The sequence below is a fragment of the Gymnogyps californianus genome, chromosome 3 (genome assembly GCF_018139145.2).
Source record: "Gymnogyps californianus isolate 813 chromosome 3, ASM1813914v2, whole genome shotgun sequence".
Taxonomy (NCBI): Eukaryota; Metazoa; Chordata; class Aves; order Accipitriformes; family Cathartidae; genus Gymnogyps; species Gymnogyps californianus.
In genome coordinates this window covers 53,083,214-53,107,991 of record NC_059473.1, presented here as the reverse complement: position 1 = coordinate 53,107,991, position 24,778 = coordinate 53,083,214, and the positions used below count along the sequence as shown (strand labels likewise).

The 24,778-nt window shown below is 44.2% G+C and overlaps 1 protein-coding gene across 1 annotated transcript in view; it reads left to right on the top strand.

Moving 5' to 3' along the window:
* Window positions 1–20,968, top strand: part of FNDC1 (fibronectin type III domain containing 1) — a 46,998-nt gene extending 26,030 nt beyond the window's left edge. Inside the window, exons 14-20 of the mRNA XM_050894860.1 lie at window positions 901–1,131; window positions 2,552–2,660; window positions 11,194–11,273; window positions 14,007–14,036; window positions 16,296–16,457; window positions 17,527–17,649; window positions 19,152–20,968. Of these exons, the coding sequence (XP_050750817.1) occupies window positions 901–1,131; window positions 2,552–2,660; window positions 11,194–11,273; window positions 14,007–14,036; window positions 16,296–16,457; window positions 17,527–17,649; window positions 19,152–19,267 (851 nt within the window). The 3' untranslated portion in view covers window positions 19,268–20,968. The remainder of the gene's footprint in view (window positions 1–900; window positions 1,132–2,551; window positions 2,661–11,193; window positions 11,274–14,006; window positions 14,037–16,295; window positions 16,458–17,526; window positions 17,650–19,151) is intronic.
* Window positions 20,969–24,778: the final 3,810 nt, after the last annotated feature.

Here is a 24,778-nt window from a genome sequence, read left to right as displayed (position 1 = left end):
AAATTAACTTCATTGCAAGATCTGGAAAAAATCCCCTTAGGGCATGAAATCCAATAAGATAAACCAAGAAATGTTGGTTTATGAACATTTCAAGGCACTAGGGAAATAATATTACCATTTCAATGAATTGTATTATTGCAACTGAATAAACATTTCCAAAGCAAGTTTTATAGTCCTTACTTTGAACGTTACAGTGACTTTTAAGGCAATAAAAAGATGGTTTAATCTTTTCCTGAACTGAAGTGCAATTCCAGTCAGTATAAAGCTTTTAAAAATAGAAGTTACAGGTTGGGAGTGCATGCCTGGAAGGTAGGGACTCATGACTCCTGGTCCCTTAGTACCCAGGGGACCACAGCAATAATCCCTTCATTTAACCTGGTCAGACTTCACCTTGGAATTACTCTTCTTGTTCCCTCTGTTGTTTCACTCCAGCTTCAGGATGTTTGTGTAAGAACCAACCACTTAGACCTGTAAAGTCTTAGACGATCTAAGGCCCTGCAGGGATCTGTTCCCATGTGTGGAAAGGCAGAGAGTTTGGGTGACATTTTCACCCCACCTTCCAGAGCAGCTGGAGCTAGTGTGCGGAGGGTCCTGCAGTCAGACTGCTCTCTTCTGCGTCTCGTAGCAAAGACGATCCTTCTGTCTTTGCATAGTTGGGTACAGTTGTGAGTGTGGGGTAGACCTGAATATTGGCATCCCATTCCCCCTGCTCATCAGTCAAATTGAGTGTGAGCCATGCTTTGTTGGCAGCAGCGAACCATCTCTGGGCTGGAAGGGGAGGAATTCTAAAATGCATCACAAAACTTGACTCTCTTCTTTTCAGGAAATTGCCAGCCTGTGTGCTACTCTGTGGTACCTACAAACTGCTAACTAAATGCCACCCTTCCCTGTCTCTTCCAGCTCCTTATGTGACCTATCTCAATAAAGATCCAGCAGCCCCCTGCTCCTTGACAGAGGCCCTGGAGCACTTCCAAGTGGAGAGCCTTGATGAAATCATCCCTAATGACCTCAGAGGGAAAGATCTGCATCCCCTGAAAGCCCCTCACAACATCACTGTCGTGGCAGTCGAAGGCTGTCACTCCTTTGTCATCGTGGACTGGGCCAAACCTGCTCGAGGAGACATGGTAACAGGTACTCTCCTGAGGGTTGCTCTCCTGATGGGGTAGTGGGGAAGGGGAAGGTTTTCTTAAATGACCATTTTTACCTGAAACTGAGCCAACAGCTCATGAAGTTCTCACTCCTCTGCAATTTTCTGAGGGAGGTGAGCTACTTTATGAGGAGCAAGAAAGGTCCCTCTGTTGTCCCTCAGTGCCAGACCGACCAGCCCATGTTGGTCCAGATATCTCAAGATTTTGGCACTGATTTTATGCCAGTGGTTCTGAAGGCACTGCTTCTTGCCTGGATGGTAGCTGTGATAGCGCTTTGCTCGACTGAGCACTTCTGCCCCCAGGTAGTGCCCTCAGCTCCACCGCAGGCACCTCCCAAGCCTGCCTTTGGAGCATCTTTCACACTCGACTTCAGTCTGCTCTGAGCAAAGGTGACTTCATGACTGGAGCTGGTCTGGGTCCTGCCTAGCTGTGAGCATGGCTGCAGGAGCAGTCTGCCTGTAGAGGTGCTTCTGGCTTGGTGGTCTTCTAGTCCACTTTTTTTGTAGGAAAAGAATGTATCACAGTCAATTATCTCCAGTGGAGTCTGTGGCCCAGGCTATGCTTACCTTGTTTTACTGAAATTTTGCTCAAATATCAGTCTGACAAGCGAGGTTCAGGGATGGGGAATATGTTAAACAGATGTATTAAATTAGATCTCCTTTAATGTCTGTAGACCTTTGGAGAGCCAGACAGAAGCCCAACTGACTTCAAGAATGAATCTCAAAAGTTGCTGGAAAAACACTAGAGTAAATAACCAAAATATTTTAGAAGTTATTCAATCCCTGTTTGTCAGTGGACCCAACAGATCTGAAGTAAGCATTGGAAAAGGCCACTGCTTCGGTGCTAACGTCCAGTTTTCGAGGAGCCTCGCCCAGCTCTGCAGCTGACAGCCACGGCAGAGGGGTGGGAGCTGGCGGAGCCAAAGCAGCGATAATGGTTAGGAAGGGAGAAGGTGGCACTTGAACAGGCTATGTGGTGTCTGTCCCACAGCATTTCATTCTTCAAGGCTGTTGATCCAGTACCTTACCGAGCGCAGTTTCCATAACTTCCCCCCCCCCCCCTTTCAAAAAGCCTCTGGTATTTCTAACTATATTCATTTCTGCACAGTATATCACTTAAAACAGTGAATGAGTTGCCTCTGTCATCTTTTTGCCTTCACTGTGTTTTAAATCAGAATTCGTACCTGGGTACCATCCTCTGATGTAATGCTCCATCATTATTAGCTAATGACAGAAATTTCTTCTGGCCTGGGATTTTCCAGGAGAGTTAGGCATCGAATCACTTTCGTATTCAAAGACGCTTCCACTCCTTTTAACCCATAAAATCTACCATGAAACCTAGGGATATCATTTATTTAAAATTTGTTTAGAATCCTCAAAACTATTTGTCTTTCCTGTTTACAGGCTATCTGGTTTACAGTGCATCCTATGATGACTTTTTAAAGAATAAGTGGTCAACCAGGACTGCAGGGACTACTCATTTGCCAATTGAGAACCTGAAGCCCAACACACGGTAAGGATTTGATCCACTCTTTCTCAGTTCTGTTAGGGAAGTAAAACAAATTTTGCGAATTGTCAATCGTTTTTCTTGGCCTTAGTATAAATGTTTACATCTGATCTAGATTTTACTCATTTTGTTTGACAGCAAATTATTTTATAAACTGCACAGCTACCCACATGATATCTTTACCATATTAACCCTGGAGCAGATGACTGTGTGTACATGCATATATGTTTGTGTACATAAAAACACATATCAGTAACAGAGAAAATCTTATTTTAAAAATGCATTTTCTAGTCTTATGCACAACTGAATCAAATTTTGGGGGGAAGAGTATACTAAAGTATACCCTTGGTGTGATGTGATGTGGCCATTCCCACATACTGGTGTGGCCAGGATTTGATACCTAAGGGCTGGTGGGGAGAGGTGCCGCTCTCTGGTCTGTTTTTGCTGTCTGTTCACATGAGTTGTGCTGGAAGAGAAGGCTTGGTGGTATATAATAAGGCCATGGCAGTTGCTCAGAAGTCAGTTTGGCAGGAGCTTTAGGTCTTTATCTTGCAAAAAATCTCACTGAAATGGCAGAACAAGAATGCATGCTTTGCGTGATATTGGAATAATTCATGGCAATTGGGTGGGAAGTAAACGGCCACAAAGGGACTACATTAAAATTACTTCTTTTGACAGATGCTTGGTGTCTCTCATACTTTTCTCTCAAATTCTGAGTCTGAAATACTTTTGGTGCTGCCTTGGGCTAGGTGATTGCTCTTCACATGCTGATGACTACAGTCTCTTAGACACTGGTGGCAGGTGTTGCTCATGTATTTGGTAACGATGCACTGGGATTGTGGGCTGGGACTAGCACGCCTCACTTGATGACGAGCTACAGATCAGAGCATCCACTCCTAGGACAGGCACATAGGTTTTGTGCCAGGGCAACACAGGAGAGGAATGGTGTCACCTAAAGTATCTTTTCTTTCCAAGATGATTTATAGATGAAGGGAAGGAAGGTTCTGTAGGTTAAAAGCAGTTGATTGAGAACCTCAACCTAGAAAACAGAGAATTGTTTGAGCATGACCTTCATCTAAAATCTTAATAGATTAAATAACAAAATAAGATAAAATAAATAAATAATGACAAGTCAGTGCAGTGTAGCATTTGGGTCTCAAATATGACCAGGCATATTTTTTCTGACCACATTACAGTGCTTCTCCGCACAGCCCTGACTTTAGCATAGACTCACACGCACCTGGCCCCTGCAGCTGCTCCTGCTGGCCCTGAAACATCCAAGCACCAAGAAATCACAGTATGTGTTAAGAAGGGGGTGCTGCTCCCCTGTCTCCTCCCCAGAGATTTCCCTCCAACCAAAGAGTTCTGAGGACGTGGCATCTCTTTGGGAGACCCAGCACTGGAGCAACTTCAGCAGCAGTTCCTTAGGCAGGTGCACCAGGGACACATCCACCAGAGGACACCTGCAGCGTCAAAGACCCGGGAAATTAGCAAGCAAAAGGTGTATGGAGAGGCAGGATAAGCACACACAGGACACCCAAAGAGTTAAAAAAACCAGAAATAAGATGTTACAGGAAAAACTTTGTGCCATCTTATCCTCTCCCGTTCTGTCTACAGTGCTGTCAGTCACGCACTTCATGAGGCTTTTTCTTACATACCCAAGAGAGAAAAAAAGGCAACCTATTCTGAAGATTAATAATCTAGACCGCAGTGCAAGTCCTTTAGAGTGGTTCATGGTGCGTTAAAGCAATATTACTTGCACAGTAGAGAGCTGCAATTGTATGCTCTGCATCTGCTAGTGCCCTTGTTAGAAAACATCATTGTTACAAATGTATGGAGGGAGGTACGGGGCACAGTGTATCTGTTGGTTTCACCTGTTATAACAAGATGGAAGAGGTCTGAGATCTCCTAAACTCTGTTCCTAGATAGTGAGGGAAGCGCGTGCAGACCCTCCTACCTTTGTACATCCATGTCCTTGTGACTTGAGGACACCCTTACCCTAAACCTCTCTCCTCCTGCCACTAGTTCCAGTTCCTGCCTCCACATCTCAGACTCCTGTACATCCCCAGCCCTTTTCCCCTTCACCAGTTTTTGCTCTTCCACTGTCACCCTGTCTTTCAAGCGGGCCAGGGAGGCATTGCCTGTATGCCCCAGCTTCCCCCAGCCAGGCTCCTCCATCTCTTGCTTCTCTGCCATTTCCACCTTCCAGCCGCAGCTCCTCACCTCTTCACTGTCTTTCAGTCAAGTCTCCCTCTCCTGCTGCCCCAAGGACAGTGTTCAATGCCAGCAATAGCTCTCTGCTTCTCGTGCCCAACATCTCAAGGGCTCCAGGTCACCAGAAAGAGTGGTTGCAGTGAAAGCCCCCAGGAGCCCTGCAGCCACTGTCCCGGCCACGCTCGGTGCAGAGGAATTGGTGGGAATTGAGCTGCCAACCTGTGAGACATCTGCTGAGATGTATGTTAACTCCAGGCTTCAGAAGGTCACAATTTGGCTGTATTTGAATGGAGTTTTATAGGAACAGCACGGTTATAGGTTCATGCATCTCCATGAACCTAGTAACTCCCATGTCAAATATTAAGGTTCTGTTTCAAAGTAGGGAGGTTCAAGCAAGTGCTATTTGTTTTAAGGATATTATTTCCTCAGCATCTTAATGAAGAGTGGTATAATCCATTGGCCTCTGTTGTATGCTCTGTGGAGGCAATAAAGGCTTCATGTGGGGTCTGTGGTGGAGAAGGAGTGTTCTTTACAACAGAGAAATTGTGTGTATCGGCCAATCTCATTTACATTCTCCAAATCCACAGACTGAATTGATTGCATATTTGTTGTCTTAAAAATAACTCCCTAACCACTGGGAAAAGACCCCATGCCTAACTAAGAAAATATGGCATGAAATCTGAAGTTAGTCTAAAAATTTTGTGTTTGCATTGTTAGCGCATTTTGTGAGAAATCTCTGATTAAGTCGGATTCACTGTATGCAGATGCTATTGACTGCTGGGCGTCCCATGAGGGGCTGTTGGTGGTGCAATCTTGTGGCTTGCGCAGCATATCAGAAGCGGGTTGGCATCTTGGCAGAAGTCAGCCCCAGAGAAGATTTGAAGCTGTCAGCATATCCTGGAAAACATCTGCCTGGTGTTTACGTTTTACAAACAAAACAGAAGTCTATGTTTAACCCATGTCATAAGTTTTCTTCCAAGGCCTAGTTAACCTTCATTTGAGAAGTGGAAGTTTTCCATTAGCAAAACTCTGGTCAGCTTCAGTGGGCAGAGGAGTTGCTTCCTTGTGACATGTGAATGTAAACGCTAAAATTACTTTAAACCTTATTAAATCTTAAAAACAGCAGTCTTGACAACGTCTCTTCCCTAACCTTAATTCTCAGCCGTCACAGAAGACTGATGCAAAGGGCTGGCAGCATCTGCTCAGCCACTAAATCCAGTCTCCTGCAGTCACAAACATTACAATCCTCGTCATAAACATTTCGATCTCCCTCTTGAGTATGGTTAGGCCTTTTCCTGCCTTTTTGCAGGAAAGCTGTGTCAGTGCCTGATGGGAGTAGCTAGCTAGTCTCATGATTTCAAACACCGTCCTTTACCACTGTAGCTCCATGTCTCATCAAATCTTATTCCCTGTCCACGTGGTTTTTGTTCTGTCCAGGGACATTTTGATCCCACAGTGCCTGCTACCAATTCCAGTGTTGTACAGAGCATTTCATAGGAGGCTCTCAAACATTTGCTCAGGGCTTACAACCGCAAACAGAGCCTGGATCTTCTGACTCTGGGGGCCAGATGCACTGAAAATTTCTGTTTCCTTTCTGTATCTCCATTAAAGCAAAGCCGCTGTATGTCCAACAAGCAGCATCAGCCACAGCTGGCTGCTGTGTATCACCAGAGCAGCACAAAAGAGGTACAATGTCAATGAAACCCTTGTCCTGTGCAAGCGGCAGACCTACGTGTCACATACCTACCTCACACCAGCTGTGCAGGAAGCTCCGTTTCCAGCTCTGCTTTAGCATCTTTTTATAATATTTGTTGTAAATACTCATGACAGATGTAGTGCTAGGCCATTTTTGATGGAGGGAGACACTTTGCACTAGCCTGTGAACCTGCAGGCAGCTGATTTAACGTGTTTTTCTTCTGGAGGGTTACTGCAGTTGTAGGAGGAGGGTTTCAGCCCCTGCTGCCCTCTCCATGTGCTCGTGGGAGGAAATCTGCCTCTCCTTCCCGACACCCTCCCAGCCTCTTTTCCCCCTCATCCACCAATCCTGCTGGGCGGTGGGTCTGTGGGGTGCTGTCACCTCGGCTCGTCCACTCCCCTTCCTGGGCAGCGTGTGTCTCTCCCACCCAGACACCGGGCCAGGCACACCGGTTCCCCTCCCACGGGTAGCAGCCGTGTGCTTTACCTGTACCCTCTGCGCATCCACCCTGGCTGTCAGCCAGTGCTGACGGAGGTCCAGCAGCAGCCATCCCACCATCCCTGTGGCTGGCACGCGGTCACGGTGCTATGGCTCCTGGCCTGCCACCTGCAGCACGTGCGGACGGTGCCGCTGTGCGTCCCATGGGTGGCTGGCATCCCACCATGTCAGCCTGCCACTGGACGGGGCGCGGGGCTGGGGGTCCATGCAGGCATGCCTTTGGAGAGGCTGGAAAAAGGATTTTACAGCTAACTAATTTTCTTAAAAACAGCTGCTTCCCTAATTAGCATGCTGAGTGATTATCTCACTTTGTGGCTGCGAGTGCCAGCTATTTAATTCCAACAGAAGGGAGACACCTTGAATTAAGTCATAAAATCATTTTGCTCCAAATGACAGGTATGGTGATGCGATTAGTCATATAGTCTAAATGGATAAAAATATTACATATTCATTGCCCCATTACAGTTTACTATGTTATTTCTTGACGTGTCAGTAGGAGTGGTATATAAAATCTCAAAGGAGGTTTATTCTTTGGAGGAATGTCTGTATTGAAATGCTTCTTGTCTGTATTGAAAATGAACAATGAACGGTATTGCATCTGTTGCAGTTGTGATTCTTCTGTGCCTATTGGTAACAATTCATTGCAATTCTGCCTAAGCAAAGTGTAATCAAAGCACAATCAACTTACATATTACAGATTTTGTTCATGTATTTATGTGATGAAGAACAGTTGAGTAATAGTGATTTCAGATTTCCTGGCAAATTCATTAGCTGAAGGATTCTGACTAATGAAAATGTCAGATGCCTGGACCTAGAAAGGCTTTGGCAATTTCTTTTTTATTTGTCATGTCTGAGAAAGAAATATATCCTGACTGCATTATTTTATTGACATTCTTAATACAGCAATCATAGCATCGTCTATGTTTAAAACACAGGTCAGCAAGTCATGAGACCTGGCTCTCTTTCTGGCACGACTAGAGGCTTCTTGTGTATATAAAGGCTTAGGAACTAATTTTCCAATTTAGCAAAGAAAAATGTACTCATAACTTCATTGCTGTTTTTTCCAGACAGTCAGGCAGGCAACTTGAACAATCATGTGTCCCAGACAGGCTTCTATGTACGTAACAGGACACCTGAATGCACAGTTGCCCTGATTGCGTAGGTAATCAGTTCCTGTGTTGCACATTAGATACAAAACTGCATTTTTTCCCCCACTTAAATAGGTGCACGAGGTTCTTGGGCTGCTCTCTCCTATTTCAGATGTGGATCATCGCACTTATATATCTCATGGGAATGTTTTGAAGCTAGCATTAATACACATGTATTAAATGCTATGAAAGGGTTGCTCAGAAGGTGCCACTGTGTTGCAAAGGTGGTGTCTAATTATACCTCTTTGGAAGCCGTGGGAAGTCAGGCATCCATACAGATGTTTTCACTATGCTTTGAAGCATTATGGAAAAGATGTGGGAGGGAAAACATTTTTCTCCTGCTCTTCTGAAGTAATTACACCAGGCGCTGGGCTAAATCAGTACAGCTTGGTGCTGTGTTGCAGCCATTTCGGGAGCCAGCGTGAGGAATTGCTGCCCTGTGTCCCATCCCTGTGGTCAACCTTGTGCTGCCAGCCCCTGCCCCGATCCAGGTGGAGAAGGTGTGAGCGGGTGAAGGAGGTGTTGTTGATGGATGCAGGTATGCCGTGAGAGCATTAGCAGCTCAGGGGATTAAAGCAGTGCTCAGGCTGCCATGCTCTGCTTGGGTGGCCAGAAGTAGAGGAGCACATGGGAGGCTTTTTGCCTGCCCTATCCTCCTTCTCCAGCCATGCTAAACACTCAGAAGCTGTGGTCAAGAAATCAAGGTCAATAGTTAAAACCACGGGCAAATATTTCTGCCAGCAAGAGGATTGTGCTAGGTGAATTTCACTATTTAATGTGGTTTCTTTTTGCCACAGTGTGTGTGTCTTTTAAAAGAAAGCCGTGAGTCGTTTGTGAGCATCGTATAGTCATTAATTACAGGCAGAACTGGCTGCAGAAAGCACGAATGGAGCCAGTTTCTGGTGTCAGCTGTGGGTCATAGCAGGGACAGGGGGCACGTCCCCTGTGCAGGGGTGGGAACGTGTCCCACAGAGGGTCTGACCATGCATGTGCTCCTGGTCTGGCACAGATATGAGGTAAAGCTCGTGCCACAGATGAAGCCCGGAATATTTCAATTCCTGTAGCTTCTACATTGATCTCACCTAGAGGACCCACCTGTAATTTTTACAGAGTGGACAAGAAGATGCTCTGGCATGTACCCTGGAGATAACCGACTTGCTTCAGAGCAAAACCTACTGTTCACATGACTGCCACCCTTCTGCTGAAGAAGGGGATGTTATTTGCACATCTTTTGAGCCTTTTCATAGAGATCAGTTTGATTTTGAGGCGAAGCAGTTCACTTTGCATGAAAAAAGGCATTCCTTTTAATGAAAAAAGATATTCACCTTTGCTAAAGGGCTGGTTCAACCAGGTCCCCTCTGGTTTATCATTGTGAATAGTTTCATATGTGCTTAGCTGGTGCTTAGGCCAGAGAGGGTCCTTTCAGAAGTGACCTCCAGGCCCTGCTCTGTGGCTAAGTCCTTGAGGAACAGATACATCTGATGGTACAGGAAAGCGCACACGGTAAAAATTGAGTGGCAGACTAAAACCAGCAAAGTTCCTGCAACAGGATTGTGTTGATTTTTCCTGCTGCCTGGCAGGCTGTAAAGTGTGAGCATCTTACATGGCATTAAACCATGTCACACTCTTATGTTGCAAGGGCTGCTGTCATCTCTTGTGGACGGAAGGGGAGAAAGGGGAGCGAAGATTTTAATGTGGATGGTGTCGACGCTTAGTACCTAAACTGCGCCAGGTGGCAATAGCTTCCAGGGATGTCAGACCACCTTTGCTATGAACCATGCTGTCTCAGCCCAGCATGGTCTATGCAAGTGGAGCAGCACTGGCAGGTTTCTGTGTAGGATGGGGAGCTTTGCCACCAAGAGCAGCCTGATGTTTTTAATGGGGCAGGCTCACTTTCACCAGCTGAGGAGCATCAGGCCTGCCGCTTGGATGGGACGTTGCCATGGGAGGTAATCCAGCACTCGGTGGCAACCATCCCCGCAAGTAAGCACTTGCCCTATTACGTGGGTCATGTATGGAGTTTTTGGAGATGTCTGCTTTTGGATGAGAGGCTAAATCAAGATCCAAATGCTATGTGGATATTACAGAGGCACAGTAATTTTTTTTTTTTTATTAATTTCTTTACAACAACGAAATTGAGCAAGCAGGCAAAAAAGGAAGACCTAAATTCAGGCACTTTAAAAATGCTGTGCTGGAAATTTTTACAGTAATCTTCCATTCTAATTGGTTTCTGCTGGACTGGATACAAAGATAAAAGAGAAAGAAGAAAACATTAATCTGGGGAAAAAATTGTCACGGTAGGCATCAACTAAAAATCATTGTATTTGGAAATGAACTAAAAATGTGCTTACACATAATCTTCTCTAAGGGTGAGGATAATTTTGCTTCTGTCGACCAAAGAATGGAGTTCTAGTGGCGAGTCATGTCCTTCCAGTTAAGCATGTGATTTAAATACTTTGGGTGAATCAATAAGGCAACATGTGAAGCTTTCTCGTATTACTCAAGTATTGTGATCTTAATGCTGCTAGAGTTTTTACAGAAAGGTCAAAAGCTTAGCTTCTGATCTCATATAAATCTGATGCAGTTTTAGTTTGCAATTTACACCACTGCTTTTGTAGGAGTTAATCTGGTTTAAAACTGTTCCTGAGATCAGAATTTAATTTCATTGCAACTTTTTCTTTTAGTCTATTGCTATTGGTTGTTTCATATAAAGTGGATGTAGTTGTGTGTGGTTTTTGCAAGGGGGATGATATAAATAAATGATCCAAAAATATGCATGGGAGCAATTGCAAAAAGGAGAAATTTGTCTATAACAGCCAGCTCGTACCCTGGCTTAGTATCCAACTCCATTTAATGCAAAGGACACCTCAACTCAGTGGAATTCTGCTGGTTTGATTCTCACCCTGTTTTAGTATTATTTATAATTTAGCCATTGCAGTGGAATCGATGTTTTAATCTTATTTTCCCTCTCTTTTTGTTTCAGGTATTATTTTAAAGTCCAAGCAAAGAATCCCTTTGGTTATGGACCTGTTAGCTCTTCAGTCTCATTTATCACAGAATCTGGTACGCTTTGCTTTTTATTTTCATCTCAAAACTGAATTCCTAATACCACATGTGGCAGGGCAAAGACTGAAGTCAGCACAGTAATAATGGTGATTATCCTGAACTTGCTGCTTTGAGATTTTTTTTTTTTAGGTTAATTATTTGTTTTCAGTAAAGCTAGGAAAATAATATGCACTCCTAATGCCACTATGAGAATATAAGTGACATTAAAGTGAGCTTCAGGGGAACAAGAAGTTGAATTTAAAATACGAAAGACTACTAATATTCAACAATACAGAAGCAATGGGAAGTTTAATGTCTTCGATAGATTGACCAAACATTTAGTAAATTAGCTCCCTAATTGTGAACAGCTGAACAGTTGGAAGCGGTCGTCTCTGGAAGAAATATAGGAAACAATTGTTCCATCAGACGGGCAAAGTTCTCCGTTCTTTTTTTGACAAGGCATGCTGCTCTTTCACAGGGCTAATAGTGCATTCAAGAGCAACACCCCCTTCTAAAAATAGTATGTTACATGAGCTATTTTTACCCATTTCTTCTTCTTCTTCTTCTTCTCCTCCCATTGAGCCAGAGGCCAATGACTCCACTGAATAATAAAGGACAAATTTTTCAGTCTTTACTTGAGCGAAAGGTCTGTTGTCTCTTGCAAATTTTGCCCTTTTGATGACACGGGGTTTACGCAGTCTCTGCCTGTGCTCATTTGACTTCACCCTGTAGTGCTCGCTTCAGAAGCTCCATTAAGAACTATGGAAGTAAGTCTTCACGGAAGGGAGACAAAAATGCAAGATAAGTAAATGGTCCTGCATAACATATTCAGATTTTTTTTGAAGGAGTAAGAAGCTCAGGTATAAATCCAAGCATAATATTTAACATTGGACAATTACGGCAGTGTGCCCAGGTGGCCAAGAAGGCCTATAGCATCCTGGCTTGTATCAGAAATAGCATGGCCAGCAGCACTAGGGAAGTGATCGTCCCCCTGTACTCGACACTGGTGAGGCCGCACCTCAAATACTGTGCTCAGTTTTGGGCCCCTCACTACAAGAAAGACATTGAGGAGCTGGAGCGTGTCCAAGGAAGGGCAACGAAGCTGGTGAAGGGTCTAGAGCACAAGTCTTATGAGGAGCGGCTGAGGGAACTGGGATTGTTTAGCCTGGAGAAAAGGAGGCTGAGGGGAGACCTCATCGCTGTCTACAACTACCTGAAAGGAGGTTGTAGCGAGGTGGGCGTCGGTTTCTTCTCCCAAGTAACAAGCAATAGGACAAGAAGAAATGGCCTCAAGTTGTGCCAGGGGAGGTTTAGATTGGATATTAGGAAAAATTATTCACCGAAAGGGTTATCAAGCATTGGAACAGGCTGCCCAGGGAAGTGGTTGAGTCACCATCCCTGGAGGTATTTAAAAGACGTGTAGATGTGGTGCTTAGGGACGTGGTTTAGTGATGGACTTGGCAGTGTTAGGTTTACGGTTGGACTCGATGATCTTAAAGATCTTTTCCAACCTAAATGATTCTATGATTCTATGATTCTGTGCTGTATCTTGCAGGGACTTTTGCTGATTAGCTGGCTGCCAGTATATGGGCCTAGTTTTCCCATCCAAAATCAGCTAGCTTGTGAGCTTTATTTAACAGGTTAAATCCACCAAATTTAAAGTTTTATTTGCAGCACTGATCTTTCATTTGTCATGGCCAAAGGTGGCTTTCCAGCTGCCACAAGTACAAAAGCGGTTGCTAAATCTAAAGCCAGATGGTATAGTTACAGTGATAGAATAGGTCAGAGGAGATAGAAATTGCTAGTTCGAAGTGCTCTTCTAGTGCAACTGAAAGGTTTGAGCTGATAGAAATAGTCAATAAAGAATGCCACCATAGGATCAAGCAGCTTGTGGAAAATGTTCAATCCTATCACTGGTAACACACTGAAGAGAACAGAAAACGGTTGTTCTGTTTCATCAAACTGTAAAAATTCCGTGGAGTTTCTCTTCCCCATCGGCAGACAAGCACCGTGCTTTTTCTTCAGGTATTTTGTGTTCAATAAGGGCTAGTTAAGAGATGACAGAAGCTGCGATGTAATGAATACAGACAAGCTAATGCATTAGATCATGTTGTTTTGTTATCCTTACTCCACACCTATTCCATCTTTCTTTATTTAAAAAAGAGAGTATTTCAAGCGAGCAGAAGCTCCTGAGATAGTGGACAGTGCTCCTTGCACTGCTGAGGGGGCTCCTGCAAAAATTCTGCCACTATGACAAAAAGAGTTAAAATGATAAATTTCACATATTTATGAATAGCACTAAACAACTGTGCTAAACATGATAGATGTCTGAGACCAAGATTTGCATACAAGAGGTAAGTTATGTTTCCCTTTGGAAGGTAGGCCTGGAGGTGTAACTTATGCTATATATTCAGAAGCGTACAGTGAAACTGTCTTCCTGCTCTGAGGACCTTCTGAGAACAGGAAATCTGTTTCAAAGCTGACTTCGAACTTTGCTACTAATCTCAGTAGTTTTTACAGTATCAGAATAAATATACAATCTGTGGCAAGTTTCATCAACTGAGAAAAACAGTGGAATAACAAACACTCATTAGCTCTGCAAACTGACGAGGCATGTAAATCCCACATTCATAAGGTAGCTGAAGGCAGTTACTCTGCAACTGACATTCTCTTGAGTGACACTGTATGTTTCGTATTATAAACATTAACATTAACAAAATGTTAAATGTTTTATTTGTTTCATTCTTCTAGACAATCCCCTCCTCATTGTCAGACCACCTGGTAAGTCTTATCCTGCTGTTTCTTTCATGAAGTGCATAAAACCTGTGCAAAACAGTTACAGTATAGGTGTTAGAAGCATATTAACACGCAGATGGAGTTACAGTTTTAAGCCGGAATGGGTGGTAATTCATTGTGCAAATTCACAAAACATTTCTGTCTTAGGACCCCTTATTCTGGTCTTTGAAAAGAAATCTTGTAAAGATATGTTAGAATAAGCACTTGATTTTGGCCCATCTTTTGCCTGCTTCAACAGCTTTAATTGCTTAGTAATAAGCACTAAACTATATTGCTTCTCTATCTGTGTCCTTCAGTTGCCTGAGCATAGCTTGAACAGCGGGATCAGGTTTTCCTATCTCTAGCTGTTATGCTCATCTACACTGATCATCATGCCCTTATAAATACTAAAAAATTCAAGGATTTGTTACTGAGCTGAATGATATGCCATGAAGCTGTTGAGCTTGCTCTGCATTTCCAAATTTGCAATAAGCCAGTTCAGCCCCTAATCAGAAGAGCTGATTTCCTGGTGCTGGGACCAACCTTGCTCACACATACATTGCTAGCGTAACCCCAGGCAGCACGTGCTCTCAGAAGAGATGCAGGAAAAAAGACCTCATGGTTATTACACTCTGTCAGCTTTCCTACGCAGTTCAAATGGTTGGTTCTGGGGCTTTTTGACTACATTGTTCACGAAAACAATGTCCAGTGTCTCCCTCCTTTCTATGTTTTATTACGCTTGTTAGTCTGTTTTTTCCGTGTCCTCTCAGATGTCTCTGATGGTGCACGGATATTGCAGAGCACACTATGTCTCTGGCAGTCAGTGTGGGAGGCCTGTGAGAGCAGTGGCCTTCCCGTGTCCCCAGTCACCTTCAGGTTTTTTGCTGTCAGTTATTTTGTGGGCCTGTTCATGGAAAGGAGGTGTTGGAAGGTGATGACTTTTGCATGTGTAGTTTCTGCTTCAGCTGGACAAAGAGAAAATATTTTTGTGTGGCTGCAGTAGTAGAGATGAGATAGACCAAAAAGAGGTGGCAGAGTTCTGGGAACCTGTGGAAATGAAGACCTTCTGAACATCGAGCACAGCTCTTACAGGACATGCTAAGTTTATCCTTCAGGATTTTTGGAGGTGGGCAAAAGTGATGGACAAAAGCAGACTATTCACAGCAATAAAACTGCATTCAAGAAATAGTTTATTGTTTTATTCTAAAGAGAAAGCTATGGCCAAAATCCTGCAATCCTTTCACTGTGTGACTAATTGTGTAAAGTCAGTCCAGTTAGGTTTGTGTCCATACCGGTGGAGTTTTGAGGATTGCTGATCAGTGATTGCTTCTCAGATGCAAGTGTTTGCAGAATTTGGTCCGTATGCCTAGTGAGAGGGAGGAAGAATGACTAACAGAAAAAACTTTCAATCATCTCATTGTAAACCACCTCAAAATAGCACGGTAAAAACAGGGCTTGGTGCTGTAGCTACAGAGAAAAATACCAGTTATCACATTGGAAGCTTTTTGTGTAATTCTATATACATTACTACAACAGCAATTTCAAAAGAAATTTTATTGGCTTGGTTAGTATAAAGCAAACATTTAGGTAAGCCAGTAGGAATATTTAGTCTTTTGCCATACAATTAAGCAGTCTCCTCTGCAGCAGTGCTCTGGACAGAGTTCCCCAGGAAAGGTCTAGCTTGTCTGTTATTGGAAACTCATCTGTTTTGATGTAATGTGGGAAAACAAAACAGAAAAGTACGTTTCCGATTTGATCTTTTTAACCAAATAGCAAGAATAGACTTCACTTCACATCACAGGCTGTTACTCACTGCAGAATTCTTAACATCTGTTATTTAGCAAAAGGGTTAAGTTTTCTACTTAGTGTTAAAATGCAAGTGACTGTATTTAGACAGTGTCACTGTCAGACCTAAGATCAGGCTCTGCTGAGAAAAGAAACTGAGTATCACTAGGTAGAGAAGATGTCTTACTGAAAACAGTGAGACTGTTTACTTAAAACTGTGGTTCAGTACATGAAATCATATTTTTTTAATCATTTTAACAGTTATTATGGTCTACTGCCTAGAAGGGATTTAATCAAGTCCCTTCCTTTTAATTTTTTTTATAATATTTGTTCTTGAAGTAGTATTTCTGGATATAGAAAAGTCATGCATTAATCTGCTGCAGCATCTCTTGTAAAACATATTATCAGATGTTAACCTCAGCAAAACTCAGACTGAAATGCCAAAGTCTGTCCTTAATGTTGAATTTTTTCTTCTGCAAGGTGGTGAGCCTATCTGGATCCCATTCACTTTTAAATACGACCCCACCTATTCAGACTGCAGTGGCAAGCAGTACGTCAAACGAACTTGGTACCGCAAGTTTGTAGGAGTGGTTCTTTGCAACTCCTTAAGGTACAAGATTTACCTCAGTGATGATCTGAAAGGTAGGCACCAAGATTAATTTCCTGATATATGATTACTTGTCATCTCCATCTTCTCACTTTCTTCACCTCATCTGTGAAAGAATTGTGTGACGGCTGTTTGGGAGTCCTTCTCTTGAGAAGGTCCAATGTGATAGCTGAGCTGCCCTGCTTTTGTGTTACGCTCACTCCCTGGGCATTAGCTTTCAAGCAGAGCTCTTTAGACAGAGGACAGGAGGAAGTTTCCCTTGAAAAACCTCTGTGTGTTTGTATCCTGAGAAAGCAATGTGCTTTGTACTGTGAAAACAAAGTGCTGCTCCCCACACATCTCCCTGGGAAGTCCCGTGCTTGCTGCATGGATGGGTGAGCCCAGCTGCGCCGTGGTCAGACAGAGCAGTAAACCCTAGAGATCCCCAGGGCAGATCGAATTGGGAAGAAGTGAAGGAAAGACTGGTATTACAGTGACTGGGTGAGCAGTACTGCTAAGAGTTAACAGTAGCTCTTATACGGGTGTATTTGCTGAGCGATAATGAAGAAAACTTTCCATAGTGTAGATCTGGGGTACTGGGATTATCTCAGTGGCTTTTCAGATTATGCTAATGTGTTATTCTTATTGCAGTGCATTGGTATAGTTTAAAGACAGTGTTCGAATATGCAATAAGAAACGAAGAGGGTGGCAGGACCCACACCATCTGTTAGAGAAAGAGAGCTCCACAGTTTTTATTTTTCATTTGAGACTGCAGTCAAACTAATGGTATTGACATATGGAGCGTTTTTTAGTTTCTCATGATATATTGAAATGACTGATCCAGTTGAAATTCCCTCCACCTGTCACCTGTGGTGCAGTGTCCATGGACTTGCAAAATGGGACTGTTCCTTACTGAGCTGTAACCCATTTCTCTTTTCCATACTTTCTCCTTCCATACTGTGAAGGTAGCATTCTCCCTCTTTCCAGCCACTGTTTGTTCATTGGTAATATTATGTTTGTCACTGTAATACTTCTGCTTTCTCCCACATCTATTTTCCTGGTCGTAAAGAGCATCCCAAACAAAAGTAATGCTGAGTCAAATAATCTGTCTGTATCACCCTTCAGACACCTTCTACAGTATCGGGGATAGCTGGGGAAGGGGCGAGGACCACTGCCAGTTTGTGGATTCACACCTGGATGGAAGAACAGGACCTCAGTCCTATGTTGAAGCCCTGCCCACCATCCGAGGTACAGCAATGGCAGAGTGGGATGCTGGCCGGGTGCCTGTCATCCCATCCGTAGGACTAAGGGGTAGGGAGCGGAGCACAGAGTGGGGCTCTTTGTCCACGGCTGCTTGCAGCTCTCTGAGGAGTCCAGCAGATGCAGTAGGCGATGAGGTGATGTTGTACTCGGGCCTAAGCTGAACAGGTTATGAAAGTCCCAGAAGGACTTGTGGGTTTTGAGAGAGAGAGACAGAAAGAAAGAAAGAGAGGGGCATATAATGCAAATAATTTACAGGAACAAAATGCAAAAACAGAAAGAAAAAAATTGTATAGGTCTATGAAACCTTTCTCCTAATTGTAAGACCTGCCTCATTGAATCGAGGTGCAAAAACTTTTCCACATGCCACAAAGGACCAGCTACATCTTTGCAAATACAGCTTTTGCAAATGGTTTCTGACCAGTTAATTCAATGCAAAACACATAGGACATTCAATGCAAAACACATAGGAGTATGTCTAGTGACTTAAGGTTGGACTGCAGGACTTTTATTCTGGCCTGGTAGATATCTCCTTCCGAGTGAAAATTCTCACCTTGAAGGAGTTCCTCTGAGTAAACTGCTCAGCTCACATAGCCAAGAGGGTGGCGGCTTGCTTCACAAAATTAACCCAATCATGAAAGTCAGTCAATCTTTTCAATAAGTCTATTGATTTAAATTATTCAGTTGGCTTTAATGGTTTCTGTGTTAAATTATTTGTTGATATTCTTTTCATGGTGGCGGTACCAGGAAGAAACTGAAATAGTCACTGATATTTATATATCACTGGGAAGTACTGCATTTCTCAGTTCAAAAGAGGGGTGATTAATCCAGATGTGTATTACTAGGTCTAGGAGATAGTGATAGAAAGCACACAGAAATTATGTTGTTGGCACAAGACATGAGTGTTTCAGATGTTCCAGCACACGAGCTATGCGGAGAAGAATGCTGCACCTCTCCTAATGCTTTAAGCAGTCACATTCTTTCTGCAGATGAAGAAAAAGGGGGAGAAGGGGCTTAACTCCGTATTTACTGCATGAAATGATACCTTTTTGTTTTGTGAAAAGCTGATGTTTGTTGATAGTCTCTTGAGCCCTATGAGATAATATGATTTGATGGTATTTTTTGCCCCAGAGTTCTTCGTATATTTAAAGTGACTTACAAACTTCATAAACAAAACTGAAATATAGCCACCTTTTGGAGTGTAATGCAGAAGCTCTTTGGCAGACCACAGCATTACACAATAGTTCAAGAGATTTTGAACAGTAAAACCAATCAAAACTACAAGAAATATAAAGGACCAGAGTTAAATCATTCAAGAAAGATCTAGGCCAAATACCAGGACTAGCAAATACCCTTTTGACAAAACTCCCTACCAGACAGCTTCTAAGTTTTCATTTGGGCTGTGGGATTGACTCTCGCTGTGTCTGTTACTTTTGTTAAATTACTGTGTCTTTGTTTTGAAATGCAAATGGGCGTTTTTCTCCCGACAGGGTATTACCGCCAGTACCGCCAGGAGCCTGTATCATTTGGACGCATTGGACACACAACACCCTACTACTATGTGGGCTGGTATGAGTGCGGCGTGCCCATCCCAGGGAAATGGTAGCAGTCTGCTTTCCTGTCTTAGGCAGACCATGCTTTTCAAATGATTTCTACCAGAGGACTGTGAGCAACTGATTCGGAAAAGAAAAAATAAAAAGAGAAATGAGGCAAACCAGTGAAGACCAGCTGCTCAAGACACCCTCATGAAGCCAAACATGGTCCCCCCTTTACCAGCCTAAATCTGTGGTGCTGCTTGATTTCTGCTTGGAAGCAGGGACAGGATAGAAGTTTGGTGTCCTACCTTCCTCCTCTGGGTCTTTAAGGCACAGAGAGGCGGTTGCAATGTGTGCGACCTGTGAAAACTAGAACTGTATTAGCCATGAAAATTTGGAATTTTCTTATATCTTGCAGGAACGACCTAAGCATGCTGTGCTTGCTTAATGGGATGCTAAACTGTCCTTTGCTGCGTGCCGGGGCTCCCCTATGCAATTGTGCCATGTAACTGGCCACCCACCAAAGGCAATATATTCTCCTCAAGACTTACCCTGTGAGTTCACCCACTGCTGGACTAATCACCAGGTCACAGTGTAAATTCACTTTGAGATATATGTATATCTATATCTATATAAATACAGTACTGTACATCTGCAGAAGTACTGCTTAGAGATGCTGAGATTTTCTTGTTCACTAGATAAATATGTTTGGAATTTTTATGTAAAAGGTGCTGTTAATTCTCTGAGATATTGCTATGCACAATATATTAACCAAGGAAAGAGCTGTATTCTTCTTGTGAGTACTGTTGATGTAACATTTGAATTATTGATCAAAGACCTGTGTCCTACTTCCTTGGCAGCCTTTGGACTGGACATTCAATGGGAATCTACCCCTGTATCCATGTTAGAATGGCACTGTATAGTCCAGCAAAAACACATGTTCAGCAGTTTATCAGCATCAGTTAAACTTTCTATCCTTTACTATTCAAAAGTTTTAGTGCAACTTTTCTTCAACCCATTTTCATCTTATTTGGTATGTTATTTATTCCTTGTCAGTATGTTTCACTTCACTGTGCAGAGGCATGGGATGAATAACTTGCAAATTAGAAACTGCTTTTAACTTATTTGCCCTCCAAAAAGAAGCCCAAGCCACCAACACAAGAGTCAACTAGCAGGAAACTCATTTGACTTTCATCCGTCCTGGGGACAAATTGGGATACGCTTCCTTTAAAATACTACCAAAATCTCTTTCATCCAGACCAGAAAGCAAAAGCTGACATGGATGAAAGGTATAATGATGATTTTTTTAGCAGACATTTGGAAGCTTGCAATAACGTAGGATTTTAGTAGTCCTTCTGGGCAATCTAGCATTAATGGTTTACTCAGTAACTTTCATGGTCTTACTGTTTCATGGTAACATCTCAACAGCCTTTGCTCATGTTAGTAAGACTCCCCCATTCTGGCAGCCTGGGAGAGTAGCAGCGTACCTGGGGGACGGATCTGGTCTCTGGTCCATCTCTCACTCTCATTCCAGCTTACATGTAGTGTAGGTTTAATACCTTTTCAGTTGCTTCCTGTAGTTATTGTAAATTGTATGGGGACAAAAAAGGAACTAAAGTGATTAAAAGAGCATTTTTTTTCGTGGTGATTTGGGTTTTAACATTTTAATTGTTCTCACATACTTTTGCTTCAGTACAGTGCCAAATATATGGTCTTGAAGTATAACTTTTTTCCCTAATAAACCTATGATACATGGTTCCATTTCTATTTCATCCTTTCTGGTCATCTGTGTCAAGTAATCTGACAAAGTGACAAATTGTTAGCTTTCAAAAAGTCTTCCTTGGGAGAGGAGTAGGTGTCAACTTTTACTAGGGGACTGGAAGCATGTGAGAGTGTTGTTCCCTTTCGAAGGTGGTTAGCAGCTAGCATAGAGTTAGCAAGGGCAAATCATGCCTGACCAGCCTGCTCTTATTCTTTGTTAAGATGACTGGCTCTGTGGACAAGGGGAGAAAAGTGGATGTCATTGATTTCGGCTTTTGTAAGGTGCTTGGCATGGTCTCCCACTGTGTGTTTGTAGCCAAACTGGTGGGATATGGCTTGAATAGTTGGACTTCAAGGTGGACATAAAATTAGCTGTGTCGTGAGGCCCAAAGGGTTGCGATCAAAAATAGTGTGAAGTCAAAATGACAACTGGTTGCAGGTGCCACCCCCAGGGGCCAGTACTGAGGCCAATACTGTCCAATGACCTGGACGATGGGATGGAGTGCATGGATGGAGTGCACGGATGGAGTGCACCATCAGCCAGCTCGCAGCTAATACTAAACTGGAGAGTGGTTGATGTGCTGGAGGGCGGAGCTGCTCATCAGAGGGACTTCTACAGGCGGGAGAAATGAGCTGTCAGGACCTCCTGCAGTTCAGCAAAGGGAAGTGAGAAGTCCCACACGTGGGATGGAATAGCCCCGTGCAGCCATACAGGCTGGGGTGACTGTCCAGAGAGCAGCTTTGCAGAAGAGGACTTGGGAGTCCTTGTGAACAACAGATTGAATGTGAGCACTCCAGAGATCTATTCCAACCTAAATTATTCAGTGACTTCTTATGATTCTAGAGGAGGCATCCAATAATAAAATGTATCTTTTTCTTTTATTGAATCAAAGTCATGCCTTGGTCCAGAGCCCAGTCTTCAGCACGTGTGAGTGGGACTTGTGCCACTGACTCTAAAGAGCAGGGCCTGGTTTCACCAGTCATGGCTTGGCCTACTGCTTAAAGATGGATGTTCCCTCCCCACAGCCAATGCATTCTGCATTTTCACCTTCAGAGACCACAGGTGGGTTTTGATTTGTTCATCTGCAGAGATGTGGTTCCTTCATTCCCTGCTGGAAATACCCTTGGTGTGGGACAGTCCCATTCAGGGATGTCATCATGGGTGAAAAGCTGAGGCCATGTTTTTTTCTGCAGCCTCAGCTGGGAAGGAACTGTGGGGTGCTGGGGGCAGGGGTGGAGGGCACTGCACACTGTTCCCCTCCAGTGTAAATCTTCTCTGAGGCTAAACCAGCCAGGGCAGAGTCAGCAGTAGGACACAACAGGGAAACACATGAAATGCAATGGTATGCAGTCTGTTCCCTTCACTTTGAGGTCTGGGTAAGTCCTCTGTGCTGTATGAGGTGATCTGATTGATACATTTGCATCCTTTGCCCCATGCGCAGGGTAACACATCATCATGATAGTAGGTAGTTTCTTGAAGAGACGATACTATTTTTGCTCTTTGTTTATCTAAGAGGTGGTGGGATTAAAGAGGCAACTAAAGCTGTGTGGGTCAAGAAAGCCACTTCCCATCCAGATCATCTCTCCAAGGCCCTGGCAGTGCCCTGACTAATGGGCCACCCTCCCCTTTCCTTCCCCCCTTCCCTGCTGTCCCCATGACACACTAGTCCTGCTGTGCCACCATAGCAGAAGCAGCATGCCCGTTTGGAGGTAAACCCTGTCTCCATTGAAGCAGCTGTACAGCTTTGTGATTGTGCTGCGTACCAGGGGACATCGTACAGCTCTGGATGGTGCTAATGGGAGAGGGATGGATCTTTCCCTCCGTCAGCTCTCCTCCCATGCCCCCCTTGCTGGCAAAGCCACATCTGCATCTGGTCTCCAAGCCCTTGGCGCCAGCTTGGAGAATGCCATGTCCCTTCAGAGGCTCTGAGGGGTGTTGCACCAACTCTGCCTTCTTGTCAGAGCGGTCCTTGAGGGAACGGGATGGAGGAGAGGGAGGATCCCCACAGAGAGAAAATCCACACAGCTTGTGCCTGCATCGCCTCTGGTCCAAGTCTCTCCAGGGCGGAGGGATGCCAGGGCCCTGCCTGGTGGGGAATTGTACAGAGCTGGAAAAGAAAGGGAGAAGAACACAACAGGGCAAGGGGTGGGGAGGAAAAGACAGGCGAAGAAGTCGCTTGAAGCATTGTCTGGCCCTGGTCAGTTCCAGATGCTAATCTCTGATCACTGTACCATATTTTTGTGAGAATTGGGATTTCTGCCTCAAAGGCAGCAGGAACAATTGCCAGCATGTGAGAAATGCCAAGGGCTCTTGAGGGCAGCCAAAGCCCAGCATGTGGACCCAGGATGCAAACAGAAGAGCTCTTTGGTGATGAAGGAAGCATTGGGCGTTGCTTGGAAAGATAATTGAAGGGCTTCGCGGGAGGTAACCCAACCCACTGAACAATGTGAAATGCTCCTTGTGGTTCCTCCCTACAAGAAACTATATGGTTTTCTGTCCCCAAAACCCATGTCCTTTTTTCTCACCAGGCAGATAGATGTTATTCATGTGAACAGCTGCCTTCCTCCAGCAGAAGAGAATGAGGTAAATGCAGAAGGGAATGAGGTCAATGCTGCAGCAGCCTGGCTCTGCTTCCCAAGGCGAAGCTGGCATCCATGGATGTCTGAAAAATCCCACCCCTGGAGAGCTGCCAGACTGCCTGAGGGCCCTTAGCTGGTAACATTTGAAAACAAAGCCATGCCTTGTACTGCTGCTCCCTTTCTCATCGTGCTTCTGTGTCGCATAAAGCAGAAAGCACTCCCGCAGGACTTGTGCCACATCGCTGTGCCAGCTGCACCACAGCAGTCAGTGAAAAGTATGGCCCTGGTGGGAATGAGCACCCAGAGCAGAGTAATGCCAGAATCGTAGCTGAGTGCGATAATCATGGTGTCAACATTGGGAAGCCAAGTGTCAAAGGCAACAGCCTGGGGGCCAGGTCCTCGGGTGCTAACAGTTGCCATAACTCCTCAGTGCCAGTTGTGTCACCCAGGTCCAAACACAACCTGACCAGCAGAAGAAGCGCTGGGGGAACCTCCACATGGCACACGCTGAGGAAGCACATACTCACGGCAATGAAGGTCAGCCACAGACCGAGCTGCGTTAGCAAGGACACAGTCAGTGGGCTCAGTGATGTACTTCTCTCTTCAGCACAGGTGAGCTTGCACTTGGAGTACCATTGGCCCTCCAGTACAAGGCAAACTGGAGTGGATCAAGGAGAGGGTGACCACAATGGTTAGGGGACTGGTGCACAGGACGTACAAGGAGAGGCCAAGCGCAGTGTTTGTTCAGCCTCAGGGAGGGAAGGCTTGGCTGGTGGTGGTAGATCTAGTTGATACCTTCAACAGCCTAATGGGATTGTAAAGAAGATGGAACCACAATTTGCTGAGAGACACGCAGTGAAAGGATGAAGGGCAATGGACACAAGCTGCAACATAGTAAATTCCAATTAAGTATTAGGAAAATGTTTTTATCATGGGGGTGATCAAGCACAGGGATAGCAGCACAGAAAGGTGGGGAAAACTCCATCCCTAAAGGCGCTCATAACTGGCCTGGAGAGGGCCATGAGTAACCTGATCTAGTTCTGATGTTGGCCTTGCTTTGAACGGTGTGTTGGACCTGACTTCCAAAGGTTCCTTCCAACCTGAAGAAGTGTACAAGTCTATGAATAATATCAACCGCTGCATCATGCAGCCAGACAAAAACAGAAACAAAATTTCACAGAAGCAAAGCGCAAACTCCAGGAAATTTTCACAGTGGATTTATTTATTGGACAAAAATGATC